Source organism: Psammomys obesus, unplaced genomic scaffold (assembly GCF_907164565.1).
Source record: "Psammomys obesus unplaced genomic scaffold, mPsaObe1.curated_primary_1811, whole genome shotgun sequence".
Taxonomy (NCBI): Eukaryota; Metazoa; Chordata; class Mammalia; order Rodentia; family Muridae; genus Psammomys; species Psammomys obesus.
In genome coordinates, this window is record NW_026595981.1 from 11,934,491 (window position 1) to 11,951,268 (window position 16,778).

Sequence of the window (16,778 nt, forward strand, 5' to 3'; positions counted from 1 at the left end):
CCTGTTTAACTTTTGGCATTTGGGAATGAAGGAAGTGGCCAGGGTTCTAACATGCCCTTCGAGACATGATCTAACTTTCATCCATTGGAATTCATATCTTAAATGTTCTGCCACCTCCAGTAGCTCTATAGATTGTTGGCAGTCTTTAGCACCAGGCTCTTTGGGTAAGTTGAATATCATCTATAGGGAATTTTGTAGTTGAATTTGTTTGCTAGAGGCGTCTTGACAAAATTCCACAAAATGGGATCTTTGAACAATAGAAATTAATCTTGTCATAGTTCTAGATGCTGGCTGTTCATGGCTAAAGTGATAGCCATGATAGGTTTCAGTTTTTCCTGAGGTCTCTTGCTGTGCCCTATAGATAATTGCTCCCTCACTTGTCTTTTGGGATTTTGTATGCTGAGAACTCTGGTTACTTTATTTTGGCTCAATGAACTCTTCAGATACAGTTGAGGACTAGGGGTTTGGGCCTACAGTTATATAAATTTGTAGGTGATGAAAGATATAGCCCACAATAATACATAGTAACAAAGCTGCCTCATAATCTTAACAGGAGTTGAACAGCAATGGTAGATACTATTCCAAATTATCGTGTAAACTGCTAGAAATGCAGACTAGTTTTACTGTATTAAAAACCCAGAGTCTTTTAACTGTTATGCATGTTTTAACTACATTAGATTTCTCGTTCTCTTTTATAAAGGATTTATTTTATGTCTGTCTATTTGAGTGCCTGCATGTATGTTTGTGTACCACAAGCATTCCTGCTGCTTGAGAGGCCAGAAGAGGAGGTAGAATCTCTTGGAACTGAAGTCATAAGCTGCTTTGAGTCACCATGTAGGTGCTGGGAACCAAACCCAGGTCTCTGCAAGATAAGCAAGGGCTCTTAACTGCTGGTGTCACTCCAGCCCCACCACATTTCTCATTTTTATCTCTGACTTAATATTTCAAGAACTGATAAGGTTGTGCATGTGTGATAGCAGTATTTCTGTTAGCTGTATATAATTAGAAATGCTTATTGTTAAACATGTAGAACTTGAGTATCTGTCTCCTCATTAATATATAAAGTAGTTTAACTATTTCAGTGTGACAATATATTTAGTTATTTATTTTTTAATTTATCCCTAAAGTGGGAAGAAAAAGTTCATTAAAATCACATAAATTCAATAATTTAACTGTTAAAATGCAAACCTAGATTCTGCAAAGATTCTTAATTTCCAAACCTACTTTGAAATTTAAACATTTTTTTTTAATTTATTTTATATGTATGTGAGAATTTCTGCTTGTGTACGTACACATGTGTACCTGGTGCTCAAGGAGGCCAAAGGAGGCATTAGATCCCCTGTAGCTGGAGTAATTGAAAGTTGTGAGTCACATTGTGGGTGCTGGGAACTGAACCTTGGTCCTCTGCAAGTGCTAATGCTCTTAACAACAGAAACATGTCTTCAGTCCCTATCTTTTAATTTTTGAGAGTCTCATGTAAGAACCAGAACTGGCTGACCTCAATTACCTCATGTAACTGAAGGTTGACCTTGAATTTCTAATCCTCCCCTTCTCAAGTGCTGGGATTGCAAGTATGTGCAAACAGGCTCACTTTCTGATGAGTAATGGGTTGAACTTAGGGCTCCTTGTATGCTAAGCAAGCACTGTTACCAGTCCAGTTACATCCCTACTCTTGAAAGTTATTTTTTTTCTTAATTTTGTTTTTTCATTAAATAACCAGATTAGTGTTGTTTTAAAATTTTTATTTTTAATACATTTTAATTAAAATATAAATATATCACATACTCTTTTTTTTTTTTTGCTTCCAGCCCCTCCTATGTTTCCTCTCTTCAACTTGTCCCAAGCCTCTCATTGGTTAACAATAATAATTTATTATTATTATTAGGGTGTGTGTGTGTTAAACTCAGCTTGAGTCCATTTTTGTTGTTTGTGTGTATATGATTTCAGGGCTGAATGTTATATTGGATAACCACTTAGGTGGCTCATCCCTTGGAGAGGGTAATTCTCTCAATAGTCATTAGTTGCCTGGCTGGTCTGAAACTGGCAATGTAGACTAGGCTAGCCTTGAACTTGATATGCTTGTCTCTGCCTTCCAAGCAATAAGATTAAAGGTATGCACCACCACACCTGATTCCAGTTTTTCTTAATTAAGATTCTTTCATTTATTTTGAGACAAGAGTTTCATTATGTACCCCTGGCTGACCTCAAACTTGATATGTAAACCAAACTGGCTTGGAACTGGCTGTGTAGACTTGACTGGCATAAAACTCAAATCCTCCTGCCTCTGCTTCTTAAATTCAGGAATTAAAGGTGTAGACTGCCATGCCTGTCCTTTTTTATTAAAAATTTGGAAATGCCTTTGAACACTATTTTTGTTAGTTGAGATACTGTTTTTTGCCCTCTCTCACAGTTGCGGTCTTGCAGTAAGAGTGAATTGATATCTAAGAGCTCAGAGATCCTAATGATGTTTCAGCAAGTTCACCGAAAGCCCATGGCATCCTTCGTTACCACGCCTGTTCCACCAGACTTTACCAGGTATAACAGTTTTAAATTTTAATTTCCATTTTTTATTTATATAACAAGGTAGATACTTGAGTAAGCTATAGTGACAATTTTGGAATTTTGGTTTCTTTAAAACACACAGAAAAAAGCTGGGCGTAATGGCATATGCCTTTAAATCCCAGCACCCAGGGAAGCAGAGTCAAGTGGATCACTGTGAGTTTGAGGTCAGCCTGGTCTACAAAGCAGGTCCAGGATAGCCTGGGCTACACATAGAAACCCTGTCTTGAACAACCAAAAACAATTTTTTTTTTTTTTTAACCAGAGCTCTAGTTTCATAGAAAACAGCAATTCTTAATAACTTCTTTAATGTCTACTCTTTCTTTCCTTCTTTGTGTGTGGATGGGAAGTCGTTTCTGAATGCTGTGGTGCTTATGGGGGTCAGCTTAGGGAGTCTGTTCTCTCTTTTCACCATTGTGTATAAGGAATTGAATTCCAAGATGGTCAGGTTTTGCAGTAAGTGCCTTTACATGTTGAACCCCCTTGAAGGCACTAGTCATTCTTTCATTTACCTTTTAAGTCAGTGTGTATATTGTTAATCAAAACTTGAAAGTAAATAGACTACTAAAAGGTTTTGAAGGAGACGTAGTACCTCTGGATTTTAAAAGAAGTGGAAGGAAGCAATTAACAGAAAGTTTGTAATCTTGATATCTTTTTTTGATTTTTCAGATTGGGTTGCATCTTCAGATTCTTCTCAGCCGCATAAAAATTAACTATTAGTCCCTAGTCAGTTTCAGATATCTGGGAGAAATGGTCTAGTTGTGAAGGGAAACTAGATTTTATGTAGCCCATACAGTGGATGCCTTTGGGTCTTCTTTTCTTCCCTTGTTCATGATGTTTTGATAGAATCAGTGATCTAAACATTTAAAGATCTGTGACTTGTAGCTTACCAGGATAGAGAGATGGTTTAAAGCTTATTTCTCATGTTCTGTGAAAACAGATGAATTGACACCACTGTGACATGAATGTATTTGTAAAGTCCAGAGTAATCTTAGAAAAATAAGGGAACCAGTCAAAGCTAAAGCAGGGCTGAGACGGAGAGACCATGAGATCATGTGCTACATATTGTATAACCCTGTCTTTATTGAAGTTCCAAAGCACTGATCTGTTACACTACCTATGCATGGAACTTTTCGTGTAAGAAGTAAACATGTAGTATGCTGGTAGGCTTTTGTCAACATGATACAAACCTAGATATATCTAGAAAGCAGCAACTTAAGTTGAGAAAAATCCCTCTACCTCATTGGTCTCTACGCAAATCGTTAGGGCATTTTTTTGGTTAATGATTGATGTGAGAGGGTCCAGGCTACTAGTGTCACTCTTAGCAATACTCCTCCATGGCCTCTGCTTCAGTTTCTGCCTTCTAGGTTCCTGCCCTACGATTTTGACTTGATTGTCCTCAGAGGCAGACTAATTGTAAGCTAAAACCCTTTCTTCCCCAAGTTGCTTTTGGTTATGGTATTTATCCCAGCAATAGAAACAGAAATGTCACAATACCCTTGGAAAGACAGATGAATTTTCTGTGTTCTGAATCTGGCTTATAGCAAAAACAACACATGTCACTAGAATAAGCCCATAGCAAAAGAAACAACATATAGATCTGTAGATAACATAATTGGTTGAAGTCTTTACATTTTGGAGGATATAGTGAGTTGGTGGGTAAACTAACAATGATTATATATTATCCAGCATGATAGCCAAAAATATGTTACTTTTGGTTGAAATTTGAAGACTATTTTAAGATGATCCACTTAGAGTTCTCATTAAGTCTATGGTCTCTTAAAAAGCTTTCCATTGGTCTTGCTAATTGGGGTTTTGTATATTGAGTGCTAGAATATGTACTTGGGAAACATTACATCAGGCTTCTGGGTGTTTAACTTTTTATGAAGGGGTAGTCAAGATTCATCAGGCACCAAGATAGAGAGGTACAGAATGTGAGCCCTGTAATAAATACCAACAGCTGACTAGGGATTTGATAGGACTTGGTATGGTCAATTTGGATAAAAACTGTGTGGATAACTGTCATAGGGCAAAGTACATCTTCCTATGCTGGATAATATGTAATCTATTTAGATAAATTTGTTCTTTTATTGTTTTTGAGACAGGGCCTTACATACATAGGCTTGTCTTAGACATGCTGTTTTTACTGAGGCTAGACTTGAATTCTTTGTGTGTGTATGTGTGTGTGTGTGTGTGTGTGTGTGTCTTATTTTGCGACAGGGTTTCTCTACATAGCCTTGGCTGTCCTGCACTTTTATTTGTAGACCAGGCTAGCCTCGAACTAACTCACAGCCATCCGCCTGCCTCTGCCTCCCAGTGTGCTGGGATTAGGTTTGAACTCTTGATCCTTCTGCCTCTGCCTTCTATGAGATGCATGATCATCACCATTAATCTTATTTAGATAAACTTTAAAATGTTTTTATTTGTACTAACATGGTTACACAGCAAACCACATATTACTGTAGGTAGAGTTTTATTCAATTTATAATCGTAACAATTATGACAACGTATTATAAAATAGTGCATAATATAGCTTTATATTAAATGGTGTTTTGCGACAATGCCACAAACCATCCACATGATCTAAGGGTAGTTGGCAGCACGATATATTACCCTTTAGCTCATAGTGTGCTTACAGTTTAGTTCTCTTAGGACAAGGTTATATGGAATTTAAGCTAGTTGTCATCTTACCTTGCCAAGAAAGTGTAACTGTGCTGATCCATCTCAGATGTACCCTGAAGCATATATTCTAATCCTGTAAACATCTAGGAGAGCTGGGCTATAGCTTAGTGATGGAGTGCTTGCTGAGCATGCTGGAGGTCCCCAACAGCTAACCATACAAAGTAACCAAAATGTATAGGGGATATTTGCTAACTTTGAAGTAAGTATTTGTTTTATTTCTATTCTAATTACAAACTTGATGGTTTTATGAATTGATTTGATTTAATGTTCTGCTTAATAAATACTGGAACTTTATTGAGGAACTTGCTTTTTAACTAAATGGAAATTATAACTAAAAATAATGCTTGATTTTTTTTTTTTTTTCCTTTTGTTTCTTTTTAGTGAATTGGTTCCATCTTATGATTCAGCTACTTTTGTTTTGGAGAACTTCAGGTAAGACATGTTGAAAACTCTGAGTTTGTTATGTGCAAAAGTAAGATTCAAGACAGTGTCCTTATGGGGCAGGGGAGAGCTAGTGAAGACCTTAACTGAAGTTTCCTCTTAGAAGCAGAGCTGATCTGGAGTGTGTGTGCTGAGCTTCATTTCTCATCTCAAAGGGCAGAAATATTTTTATTTCAGAGGGTTAAAAATATTTGCACCTAATGCTTGGTGTGATGGTGCACATACCTTTAATACTCCGGAAGGCAGAGGCAGGCAAATCTCTGAGTTTGAGGGTAGCCTGGTCCACAGAGCTAGTTCTAGGACAGCCAGAACTACACAGAGACACCCAGTCACAACAACAAAAACAACACTACAACAACAAAAGGCACATAGAAAATGAGATATCTTGGTTATGTAAGGTTCAGTCTAGAGCAAAATGTATTTTTGTTTCATATATACATTATAACACATAACATAAAGATAATTCCGTATAGTATCTTTAGTGACTGTGCTTTGACCATTTTGTGTGGCATGAAGTTGGACATATAATTTCTTTGCTGAATCTTAAAAGTGTTGGAATTTGGAATATTTGGATTTCAGATTTATAGATTAGGAGTGCCAAATTTGTATTGTCAGGACTGGTTGTTTCTTTTTTTTTTTTTTAAATGTTTTTTCTTTTTTCTTTTTTTTTTTTTAAGATTTTTATTTATTTATTTATTTATTCATTCATTCATTCATTCATTCATTCATTCATTCATTCATTCATTCATTTATTTATTTATTTATTTATTTATTTATTTATTTATTTATTTATTTATTTATTACATATATATTACACAGTGTTCTGCCTGCACACCAGAAGAGGGCACCAGATCTCATTATAGATGGTTGTGAGCCACCATGTGGTTGCTGGGAATTGAACTCAAGACCCTTGGAAGAGCAGCCAGTGCTCTTAACCTCTGAGCCATCTCTCCAGCCCCCCTGGTTGTTTCTTTAGTTCAGGAAAAGAACCTTTTGTTCTGCTTTTCAAAATAGGGTTTCTCTGTGTAGCCCTAGCTGTCCTGGAACTTATTCTGTACACCATGCTCTTCTTTGTAGACCAGGCTGGCCTTGAACTCAAGGATCCACCTGCCTCTGCCTCCCAAGTCCCGGGATTAAAAGTGTGCTCCACCAACGCCTGGCACACCTTTTTAATTGGTATTTAAAATTATGTGTGTCTGTGTATGTATGTGTGAATGTAGGTGTCCAAGGAGTCCGGAAGAGGGTTTCAGATTCCTTGAGGCTGGAGTAATAGGCAGTTGTAAACTACTTAATGTAGGTGCTGGAAACCGAACTCGGGTCCTTTGAAAGAACTCTAAATGCCCTTAACTGCTGAGGTCTCCAGCTGTAAGTTTGTGTGTGGCAACATCCTGTAGTGTCCTGGAATCTTGTCAAGTACAGGCTTGCAGGCAGGCCAGCAAGGCCTAGGATGCATATGATTCCACCTTCTCTGTGTTGGGCTTGCCATGCAAGCCATTGTGGCTCACAGTTCTTTAGGTTCTGGGGATTGATTCAGGTCTCTGTGCCTGCAGAGAACCTTTATACACCAGCCTCCTCAGCCTGTTCTCTCTGTTTTTAGCTGCAATTTCGCAGCTAAAGTCTTGCTGAGTTTTCCCTACAAATGTTAAGGATTGACGCACACTGCTGTTTCTCCATTAAAAACATGCTATACAGAAGTGGTCTGTGTTGTTTTATTTGATCCTTTTTGGTGCTTAATATTTGAGCTGTGTATAAGCTATACACATGCTGTGTGCCATTAGGTAAATCTGTAACTCTAGTTTACCAGAACCTGGCACCGTCTTCACTGGGTTTCGTTTTGGAAATAACAGTGTGCTTACTGACGTATAGTTAAATTGGGTACTTAGTGGTGCTTTGATTCCCTACATGGCACAGCTATTGAGTTCTTACTGGGTTTTGATTGAGACCGAAAAGATAATGCTGAATGTTTTTCAGTATCATTAATTCACAATGTAAATATGTCCAAGCTTATTTAATGATGACTTGTTCACTCACTTTCTGTTGTTCAGTATTTTAAATATTAACCTAAGGTGTGTAGTTCGTTTTGGTTTTGCTTGTTGCCATTTCGTAATAGTTTTGATGTTGAACTTTGGTTGGTTTTCTTCTTTAGCACTTTGCGCCAGAGAGCGGATCCTGTTTACAGCCCGCCTCTCCAAGTTTCAGGTCTTTGCTGGAGGTTAAAAGTTTACCCAGTAAGTTTTTTTATATTTCTAAGTTCAACTCAATTTTGAACTTTTCTTTAGTGTTTTGAAGTATATTAGTTTACTTATTAAAGAAGTAAGGAAATTAGTAATTTTCTATTTCTTTATGCCATTTATTTGTGGAAAAATATGTTAAATGTGAGTGTATAAACTGTAGCATCAATAAGTTTTACTTCTGGTTTATAGAGAGATACATACATTTAGAAGAAAGTTTTAGAGGCTGGAGAGATGGGTTAGCAGTTTAGAGCAATTTGCTCTTACAAAGGACTGAGGTTTGATTTCCAGCACCCATGTGGTAGCTCACAACCATCTGTAACTCCAGTTTGAAGGGATCCTTCACACTCTTCTGACTTTCAAGGGTACCAGGCACACGTCTGGTACACAGACATACATGCAGTCCAAACACAGATATAAAGCAAATAAATCTAAACAAATTTCAAAGATGTTTTTCAGTTTTTCCTTTCTTTTGAGACAGGGTTTCTCTCTGTAGCCCTGGATGTCCTGGAACTCACTTTGTAGACCCGGCTGGCCTTGAACTCAGAGACCCTCCTGCCTCTGCCTCCTGAGTGCTGAGATTAAAGGCATATACCATCATTGACCAGGTTGTTTTTTATTTATTGTTGTTGTTTTTAAATTCATTCTGTATTTTTGCTTGCTTGCTTGCTTGTATGTTTGTGTACCCCAGTGGTGCCTGGTGATGAGAACGTTGGATCCTCTACTAAAGTTACAGGTGTTAGTAAGCCACTATGTAAGTGCTGGAAATTAAAAATACTTTAAATATCATGAAAAAATGTAAAAAATGATCACTTAAAGAGTGTCATGTAGTTCACTTGCAGAGTGCTTATCTGCCAGAGTTCTTATTTACCCAGCACTCCACAAGAAAGTCACAGGTCCTGAAAACCATTAAAGATCTGCTGATTGAATTTAATGGACAGTGGAATATAGAGATATTGTTAGGCTTCTTTTCATACATTATTTTTGTTTTTTATGTGTATGTGTTAGTGCCTGTATGTATGTATGTATGTATATCACAGGTAAGCATGGTGCTCTTGGAGGCCAGAAGAGGACATCAGATCCCCTGGAATTGGAATTATAGGTAGTTGTGACACACCATATTGAATGCTGAAAATTGAACTTAGGTCCCCTACAAGAGCATCAAATGCTCTTAACTGCTGAGCAGTTGCTCCACGTCCCTTCACCCTTTTTTTTTTTTTTTTTTTTTTTGAGGCAGGTTCTTACTATCTGGCTCAGGCTGGTCTAACTCTTTGTTGTAATTCAGGTTAATCTTGAACTCATAATTCTTCTGCAGTAGCATTTGGAGTGCTGGGATTAGTCTCTTGCCTGCTGCGCACATGTTTTGCAGTATTAGTAGTCATTTTTTTGTGTTATTTCTTTTCCACTTATTGGTTGGATCTGTATATAATCTCACTGAGTTAGTGCCCAGGTTTTTTTGCCATGATCTTAGTGGATGGAAGTGATTCTAATATTTTTTTTTTTCTTTTGCTTCTTGTGTATGATAAGATAACCTAGGATCATTCTGGGCATTTATTACTCTATGTCATAGTCACATCATTTTCCCATTATCATTTTTTGTAATTTTGTAATTTTACTTTAAATGTTTGAACATTTCTTATTTCTCTGCGCATTTTCCTTTGCATGTATGTCAGTGCACTCACGTGCATCATTAGCCTCCATGTGGACGCTGGGAATCAAACTTTGCTCCTCTGGAGAGGAGCCATTTTCTCTTCGCTCCATCTCTCCACCCCCACCTTTACACCAACAAAGCATGAGCGGTATGGTGTGGCTCAAAGCTTTTAATTTGCTCGACACTATTTACAAAGAGCAGTCTGTTTTGCCATTCCCAAGCCAACACAGTAAAGGAGATCTTTCCTAGCCAGGAATGTTCCTCAGCAACTTTGGAACATTTGTTCCTTTGAAACTTAAAGGCTATTTCATGAATCTTGCCAACTGTGTCAATGATGTCTTATATGTAGCTAGACTTTCTGTTTTGACTGAGTGAATATTACTTATAGAGCAAGCAGAAATAAAAGGATAAAGAGCAAGTTACAGATAGAGAGTTGCAGCAGATAAATAGGAAAACACCATGAAATCAGGAGTTTACAACATTCTACAGGTAAGCTGGAGTAGCTTGACTGAGGGAGCAAAGTTAACGTGGAGTTGGAGGCTTTCAGACTTCCAGCAGAAAGTGACTAGGGAAGCAGATAGAGCTTAATGAACCAGTGAGTTCGTTGGAGAAGTGTGGATAAGGGTTTACTTACAAGAACATGAGTGACTCAGTCAGTGGCGTCGCTGAGAGGCCCACAGACGTATGGAAGTTGCATCCCTGGCGTTCCCTGTGTGACTTCCAAGCAGTGGACAAGTGGGAGCATTTCTTCTCCCCAACAACTGTTCACTGCTTTGACAACCCAGCAGAGATGGAATGTGGATTTTTTTTTTTCCAGTTTGTAAGTTTTAGGAGTTTTTTGAGACTTGTAAATTTTGTTTACTTTGGAGTCTTAGGAACCGAAATGGAGCTTTGGAGGGTAGAATGTTTCAGTTTGGAGGACATGTCTCTACTTCCATCAATCCAGAGGCAGAGGCAGAGACAGATGTTTGAGACCAGCTTAGTATATATGGGAGTTTAGGGCCAGTTAGGAATATGCAATGATACCCTATTTCAAAAATAAAACAGAGGCAGTTTTGAGTTCAAGTCAAGTGTGAGCCTTATAGTGAATTCCATGCTAGCCTTCACTATCTATGAGATCTGTCTGAAAAACTAAATAAACCTTGAAATGCTCATCTTTAAGCAACTCTCTGCGTTCTACTCCTCCCAGCCTTTGATGGCCCTATTCTGTATTTTGTTTCTGTGAATTTGACTACTGGAGATACATAAGTGGAATGAATCATTTAGTAGTTTATTGTGACTGGCTTATTACACTCAGTATAATGAGTATGATATCCTCAAGGTTCATCCTTTTATAAAAAAATTTTTGTAGCATTTCATTGATAATGATGAATAATAGTCTGTTATATGCATATTTTACATTATTGTTCACTTATTTTTCTTATTTTTCACTTATTTTTCATCCTTTTTTGAGACAGGCTCTTACTGTGTACTCAAGCTCCCTTCCTGTCTCGGGTGCTGTTAACACAGAGTGCCACACATCTCTTTAAGAAAATGTTTTCAGGTATTCCAGTAGATAAATATTCACAAGTAGAATTACTGGGTCATAAAGAAATTCTTATTTTTTAAGGAAACCGCATTTGACACCATTTGCACATTAGTATCAACAGTGCAAGAATGTTTTATTTTCTTAATGGACTTGTCATTTTTTTACATTTGTGGTTTTTTGTTTGTTTGTTTGTTTTGTTTTTCTAGACAGGGTTTCTCTGTGTAGCCTTGGCTGTCCTGGAATTCACTCTGTAGACCAGGCTAGCCTTGAACTCACAGAGATATGTAAAAGAAACTTTTATTCGCTGGTTTCAGTTGTTGTTTTGAAGGATTATATTACTCTGTCTGCTAACCTAGGCCTATTCTTGGAAGCGTCTAGCCTCTGTACAATCAATCTAACCTAGGCCTAGATGTTTTCAGCCCCTGAGACTTGCTGCTTAAATAGCTTACCCTTTCTAGCTCTTATTGTGCTAAAATCTGGGTTTTTGAAATTTTCTTATTGGTTTTTAAGCTTAAGCACACTGCTTACCCAATTATCAAATGTTCATCTGTGTTCAATTGGCTTCATTGTTGCATTATAGTTTTATGTTGAGTTTATCTGTACTTTGTTTTGCATAACCTTTCTTTTTTTTAAGGATGGAAATGGAGTTGTACGTGGCTATTATTTATCTGTATTTCTGGAACTATCAGCTGGCTTACCTGAAACTTCCAAGTAAGTGATGTAATTATTTATTTCAATACAAATTTCCATGGTTCATGTCTTAGTTAGGATTTTTATTGCTATGACAAAACACCATGACCCAAAAGCAAGTTGGGAGGAAAGTTTATTCAGCTTATACCTTCATATCTGTGTTGATTACCAAAGGAAGTCAGGACAGGAACTCACCTAGGGCAGGAACCTGCAGGCAGGAGCTGATGCCGAGGCTATGAAGGGGTGATGGTTATTGCCTTGTTTCCCATGGCTTGCTCAGCTTCCTTTCTTACAGAACCCAAGACCAGCAGCCCAGGGATGTCACCACATTACAGTGGGCTGGGCCCTCCCTCATTGATCAATAATTGAGAAAATGCCTTACAGCTGGATCTCATGGAGGCCTCTTCTCAATTGAGAGACTCTTCTCTGATGAATCTAGCTTGTGTCAAATTGAAATAAGACCAGCCAGTGCACATCAGCTCAACAATTGTTACGAAATGCTTTCATTTATCTATCTATCTATCTATCTATCTATCTATCTATCTATCTATCTATCTATCTATTTACCTATCTATCTATCTATCTATTTATTTATTTATTTATTTTGAGATAGGGTGTCCCTGTTTAGCTTTGAATTGATAGTTTTCTGACTCAGCATCTCATGTGCTGGGCTTATAGATGCGTGCCACTATTCGTGATTTGTATTGTCTTCTCTCTTCCTCTCCCTTCCCTTCTCCTTTCTCTTTCTGTAGTTCTGGGGATCAGACACAAGGCCCTGTGCAGATGTTCTGCTGCTGAACTGTATCCATAACCCTTAGGTTTTGTTTTTTTTGCTTGTTTGTTTGGTTTTTTGGTTTGAGTTTGAGATGGGATCTTACTATGTAGTCCAGACTGGTCATGAATTCCCTATGTGTGTAGCATAGGCTGGTCTAGAATTTGAAATCATTTTGTCTCTACCTACAACCTGCTTAGATAATAGGAGAGTGCTACTCTGCCCAGTTTTGATTGTTAATTCTGTGAAGGATGTACATAGCTGTAGAGTCTGCAGTCTCTTAAGCTGGTATGGAGTGGCAGTTCTTGTAACTATTTTCTCTTGATACCCTGTTTATTATTCACATTTATTGATAAACTGAAGAGGTTTTCTTCATACAAACTTTATCATTGTCTCCAAGTGATAAAAGTAAAAACTGTACCACAGTAAAAACGTCAGTAAACTGGCTGGTGAAATGGCTTAGTCAGTAAAGGTACTTTCTGCCAAGTCTGACAACCTGACTTTAATTTTGGAACCGACACTGGAAGGAGAGAGCCAACTCTTAGTTGTCTCCTGAGCTGTACATACATACACATAGAAAATGTATATGAAGTGATTAAATGTTTGTGTTTTTTTAAGTCTCTTGTGAGCCAGGCATGGTAAATGACTTTAATCTTAACAGGTAGAATTAGGCAGATTTCTATACGTTCCAGGACAGCCAGGGCTACACAGAGAAAACTTGTCTTGAAAAAACAAAACAAAACAAAAAGTCTGTTGTGTATTTACCTATTTTTCATGAAAAGTAACTATTTTTCCTAAATATATTTTGTAAAATATTTTATTTTATAACTGTGATAGAACGTCATGGCCAAGGAAACTTTTGGAAGGAAGAGTTTATTTGGGTTTATGGTTTCAGAGGAATAAGAGTCCATCACCATCATGGTGGGGGAGTGTGGCATCAGAGAGGAAGGCAGCTGGAGCAGCTGAGTGCTCATATCTTCAGTTACAGTAGGAAGCAGAGACTGAATTAAGTTCAAGCCTTAAACCTCAAAGCCTGCCTTAGTGACAAACTGTTGACAAACTGTTCAACAAGGTTCCTCCCAAGTTTCCCAAAACAGTGCCACCAACTAGGACCAAGCATTCAAATGCTGAGACTGTAGGACATTTATCGAATAAAGCACCATACTGTTGCTTCACAATTTTGAAAATCTTTTTACAGTGGCTTAAATTTAAGATTTTTTTAAAATTAATTTATTATGTATATAGTGTTCTGCATGCATGTGTGCCAGCAGGCCAGAAGAGGGCACTAGATCTCATTATAGATGGTTGTGAGCCACCATATGGTTCCTCGGAATTGAACTCAGGACCTTTAGGAAGGGTACCCAATGTTCTTATCCTCTAAGCCATCTCTTCAGCCCCCCAAATTTAAGATTTTTATATCTACTTATATACTTAATTTTTGAAAATATATGTCTAATTTCATGTGGTATTTTCATGTATAAAATGCATATATATTTTTATTATTATTATTATATTTGCTCTCTATTACTCTCTTTCTTTCCTCTCCAACTCCGAGTCTCTTCTTTTTAGGTAGTCCCCATTTTACTTTCATGTCTTTTTGTAGCCCAGTGAGTTATAGTTAGGGCTGCTTTGCAAGAACATGGGAAGGAGGTTATTTACAAAAATATGAGCACCTTATCAGCAGCTACTCCACTGAATAAGTCTCTCCCTCACCCAGCAGCCATTCCTTGGCTAGAAATCATCAAGGAGGGTGGAGCCTTATAAGACAGGGATTTTTTTATTTTTTATTTTTATTTATTTATTTTTTTTTTGCTTTTGCGCCAAGTAACTTAAACTGTCCTTGAACTCATGATCCTCCTAACTCAGCCTCTTGAACTTCAGTTCTCAACCGGTGGGTCAAGACCTCTTTAGCAAACTTATGTCTCCAAAAATAAATATACCCTGATTCATAATAGTTTCAAAAATTATAGTTAAGAAGTAGCAGTGAAAATAAATTTATGTTTGGGAGTCCCCACAACATGAGGAACTGTACTAAAGGGTCACAGCATTAGCTGAATTTTGAGTGCTGGAATTAACAGTTGTGTGCCACCATATTTGGCCTCAATAATGTATCCATCATTTGCTACTTTATAGATTCTTCTTTCTTTCACCCTTCTCTACCTCCTTTCTTCTAGTCTTTCAACCCCCTAACACTAGATAAGAGAAAAAAGGATAGAGAGGAAAGGAAAGAAATCCCTGAATAAAGTCAGGAGTTGGAAAGTGGGCGACATTATTGTTAGACTACTTTCTTCTGATTAGGGCCATTGAGTTCCTTGGGGCAAATTTGATATTCACTGGCAGGATATCTAATTTCTTCTTGTTTCTTCTTTGCATATAACTACTTAACAAGCTACAACCAACAACCCCCCTCCCCCTTAAAAGTTGCTAGAATTCCAAATATCACATAGCCACAGAAACTATCAGCATCTGGCAACATCATGGTTTGGTATGAACCTTCTGCTTACAGATAAAAATGGAATAAGAAGGATAAGATAAACATTTCTGCTGTAATGATACATGATACAACATTTTCTGGATAAAGTACCTAGTGAAAGTAGTTTTCCCAAGATATGATTAACTCTGTTATTCTTCCTTAAATCCATGAACATTTTTTTCAGTGCAGTATATGAAAGGAGAAGTGAGATACAATCAGTCTAGGAATACCAACAAAGCTAGGTGTAGTAGGTAGGATACCCAGAGATGTTAGGGCTCCAGACAAAAATCTAGAGATGATGGCAGATTCCTCTTTCATGTTTAGCAGAGTTCTAAATAGGACTTCAGAAAAGTAAGGGAAGAGATTGGGGGATGAACCTTAGGAAAGCGTAGCAGGGAGTAATGAGTGGTTGGTGCTTTCCAAGGGTCCAAGCACTGTCCCTGTTTCTATCAGCCACAGGAAAGAAACTTGTAATAAATGGGGCATACGGTAGAGCACTGAGGAAGGCTTTTGTTTTGTAATGGGGAGCAGTAAGATCTAAACTGAATGCTGTGCTGAGCCCACCTCACAAATGAAAACAAGACTCATCATAAAAATTAAAATTAAAAAAAAAATTTCAGGTAACTTAACTGCACCCTGGACATTAGGACATTGGATTCAATTATAAAGGAATCCATTAAAGTAAAATATTTAACGGCAGATAAAAACAAATAGAGGAAAAAAAACAAATCATCAAATAAATGAAGAAAATCAGTTGAAATTAGCCTCTGGTACAGATCTTAGAATTTCAAGAGAAAGACAGTTATAATTATATTTTGTTGGGAGCAAGGCCAGTCCAAGGCTGTTTTAGAGCCACTCAAAGGATGAAGTAAATGTCAGTTCTGTGCCCAGAGGCAGACTTTGCAAGGTCCAGTCTGTAGCTGGGGCCAGGGCATGGAGTGTTTTCAGTTTCTGGGACCCCGACTTTTCCCTCTGTGGAGACTGGAATATCAGTCCCAAGGTCTGTGATGCACTTGATATCTTTGTTACTTCTATGCAACATTGTGTGATTAGCTTCCTGCTGTCTTAGCCCCATGGAATGAAAAATTTCTGCTGATTCCGTCCAGTTTTTACCCTATACACTGTATGTACTCTTTGCTTCTTATACTGCTTTTGTTTGTTTTGAGACAGGGTCTTTCTACACAGCCCTGGATGTCCTAGAGCTCCCTTTTGTAGATCATATTGGCCTTACACTCACAAGGATGTGCCTGCCCATGTACTGAGATTGAAGGCGCATGCTGTAACTTTCTATTCAGAGTGTTTCCTCAGAGGACACTGCTCAGCTGATGGTTCTCTCCTGCCACTTTCTTTCTTGCCAGCGGAGGTGTGGATTAAACTGATGTAGACAACAGACTAACTAGATAGGTTTACTAATAGATTTAGCCAAAATGGTAATACAAAAGAATTCCAAAAATTGTAGAATAGTGTTAAACAGCTTACTACAGACTCCTGAAGTTCTTTTTATGAGACTTAATGAAGACCTGGAATTTGGGTGGCTGGAAAGATGGCTCTGAGGTTAAAAGCACTGGTTGCTCTTTGAGAGATTCTGAGTTCAATTCCCAGCAACCACTTGTGCTTCACAACCATCTATGAAATCTGATGCTCTCTTCTGACTTGCAGGCATATATGTAAGCAGAACAGTGCATACACAATAAATAAATAAAGAAATAAAGAAATAAAGAAATAAAGAAATAAAGAAATAAAGAAATAAA

General features: G+C 37.6%; 1 protein-coding gene across 2 annotated transcripts in view; it reads left to right on the top strand.

Moving 5' to 3' along the window:
* Trim37 (tripartite motif containing 37) overlaps window positions 1–16,778 on the top strand; it is a 126,473-nt gene that overhangs the window by 27,569 nt on the left and 82,126 nt on the right. For both annotated transcript variants that reach the window (XM_055620446.1, XM_055620447.1), the window contains exons 9-12: window positions 2,411–2,535; window positions 5,623–5,673; window positions 7,829–7,910; window positions 11,727–11,803. In XM_055620446.1, coding sequence (XP_055476421.1) covers window positions 2,411–2,535; window positions 5,623–5,673; window positions 7,829–7,910; window positions 11,727–11,803 — 335 coding nt within the window. The remainder of the gene's footprint in view (window positions 1–2,410; window positions 2,536–5,622; window positions 5,674–7,828; window positions 7,911–11,726; window positions 11,804–16,778) is intronic.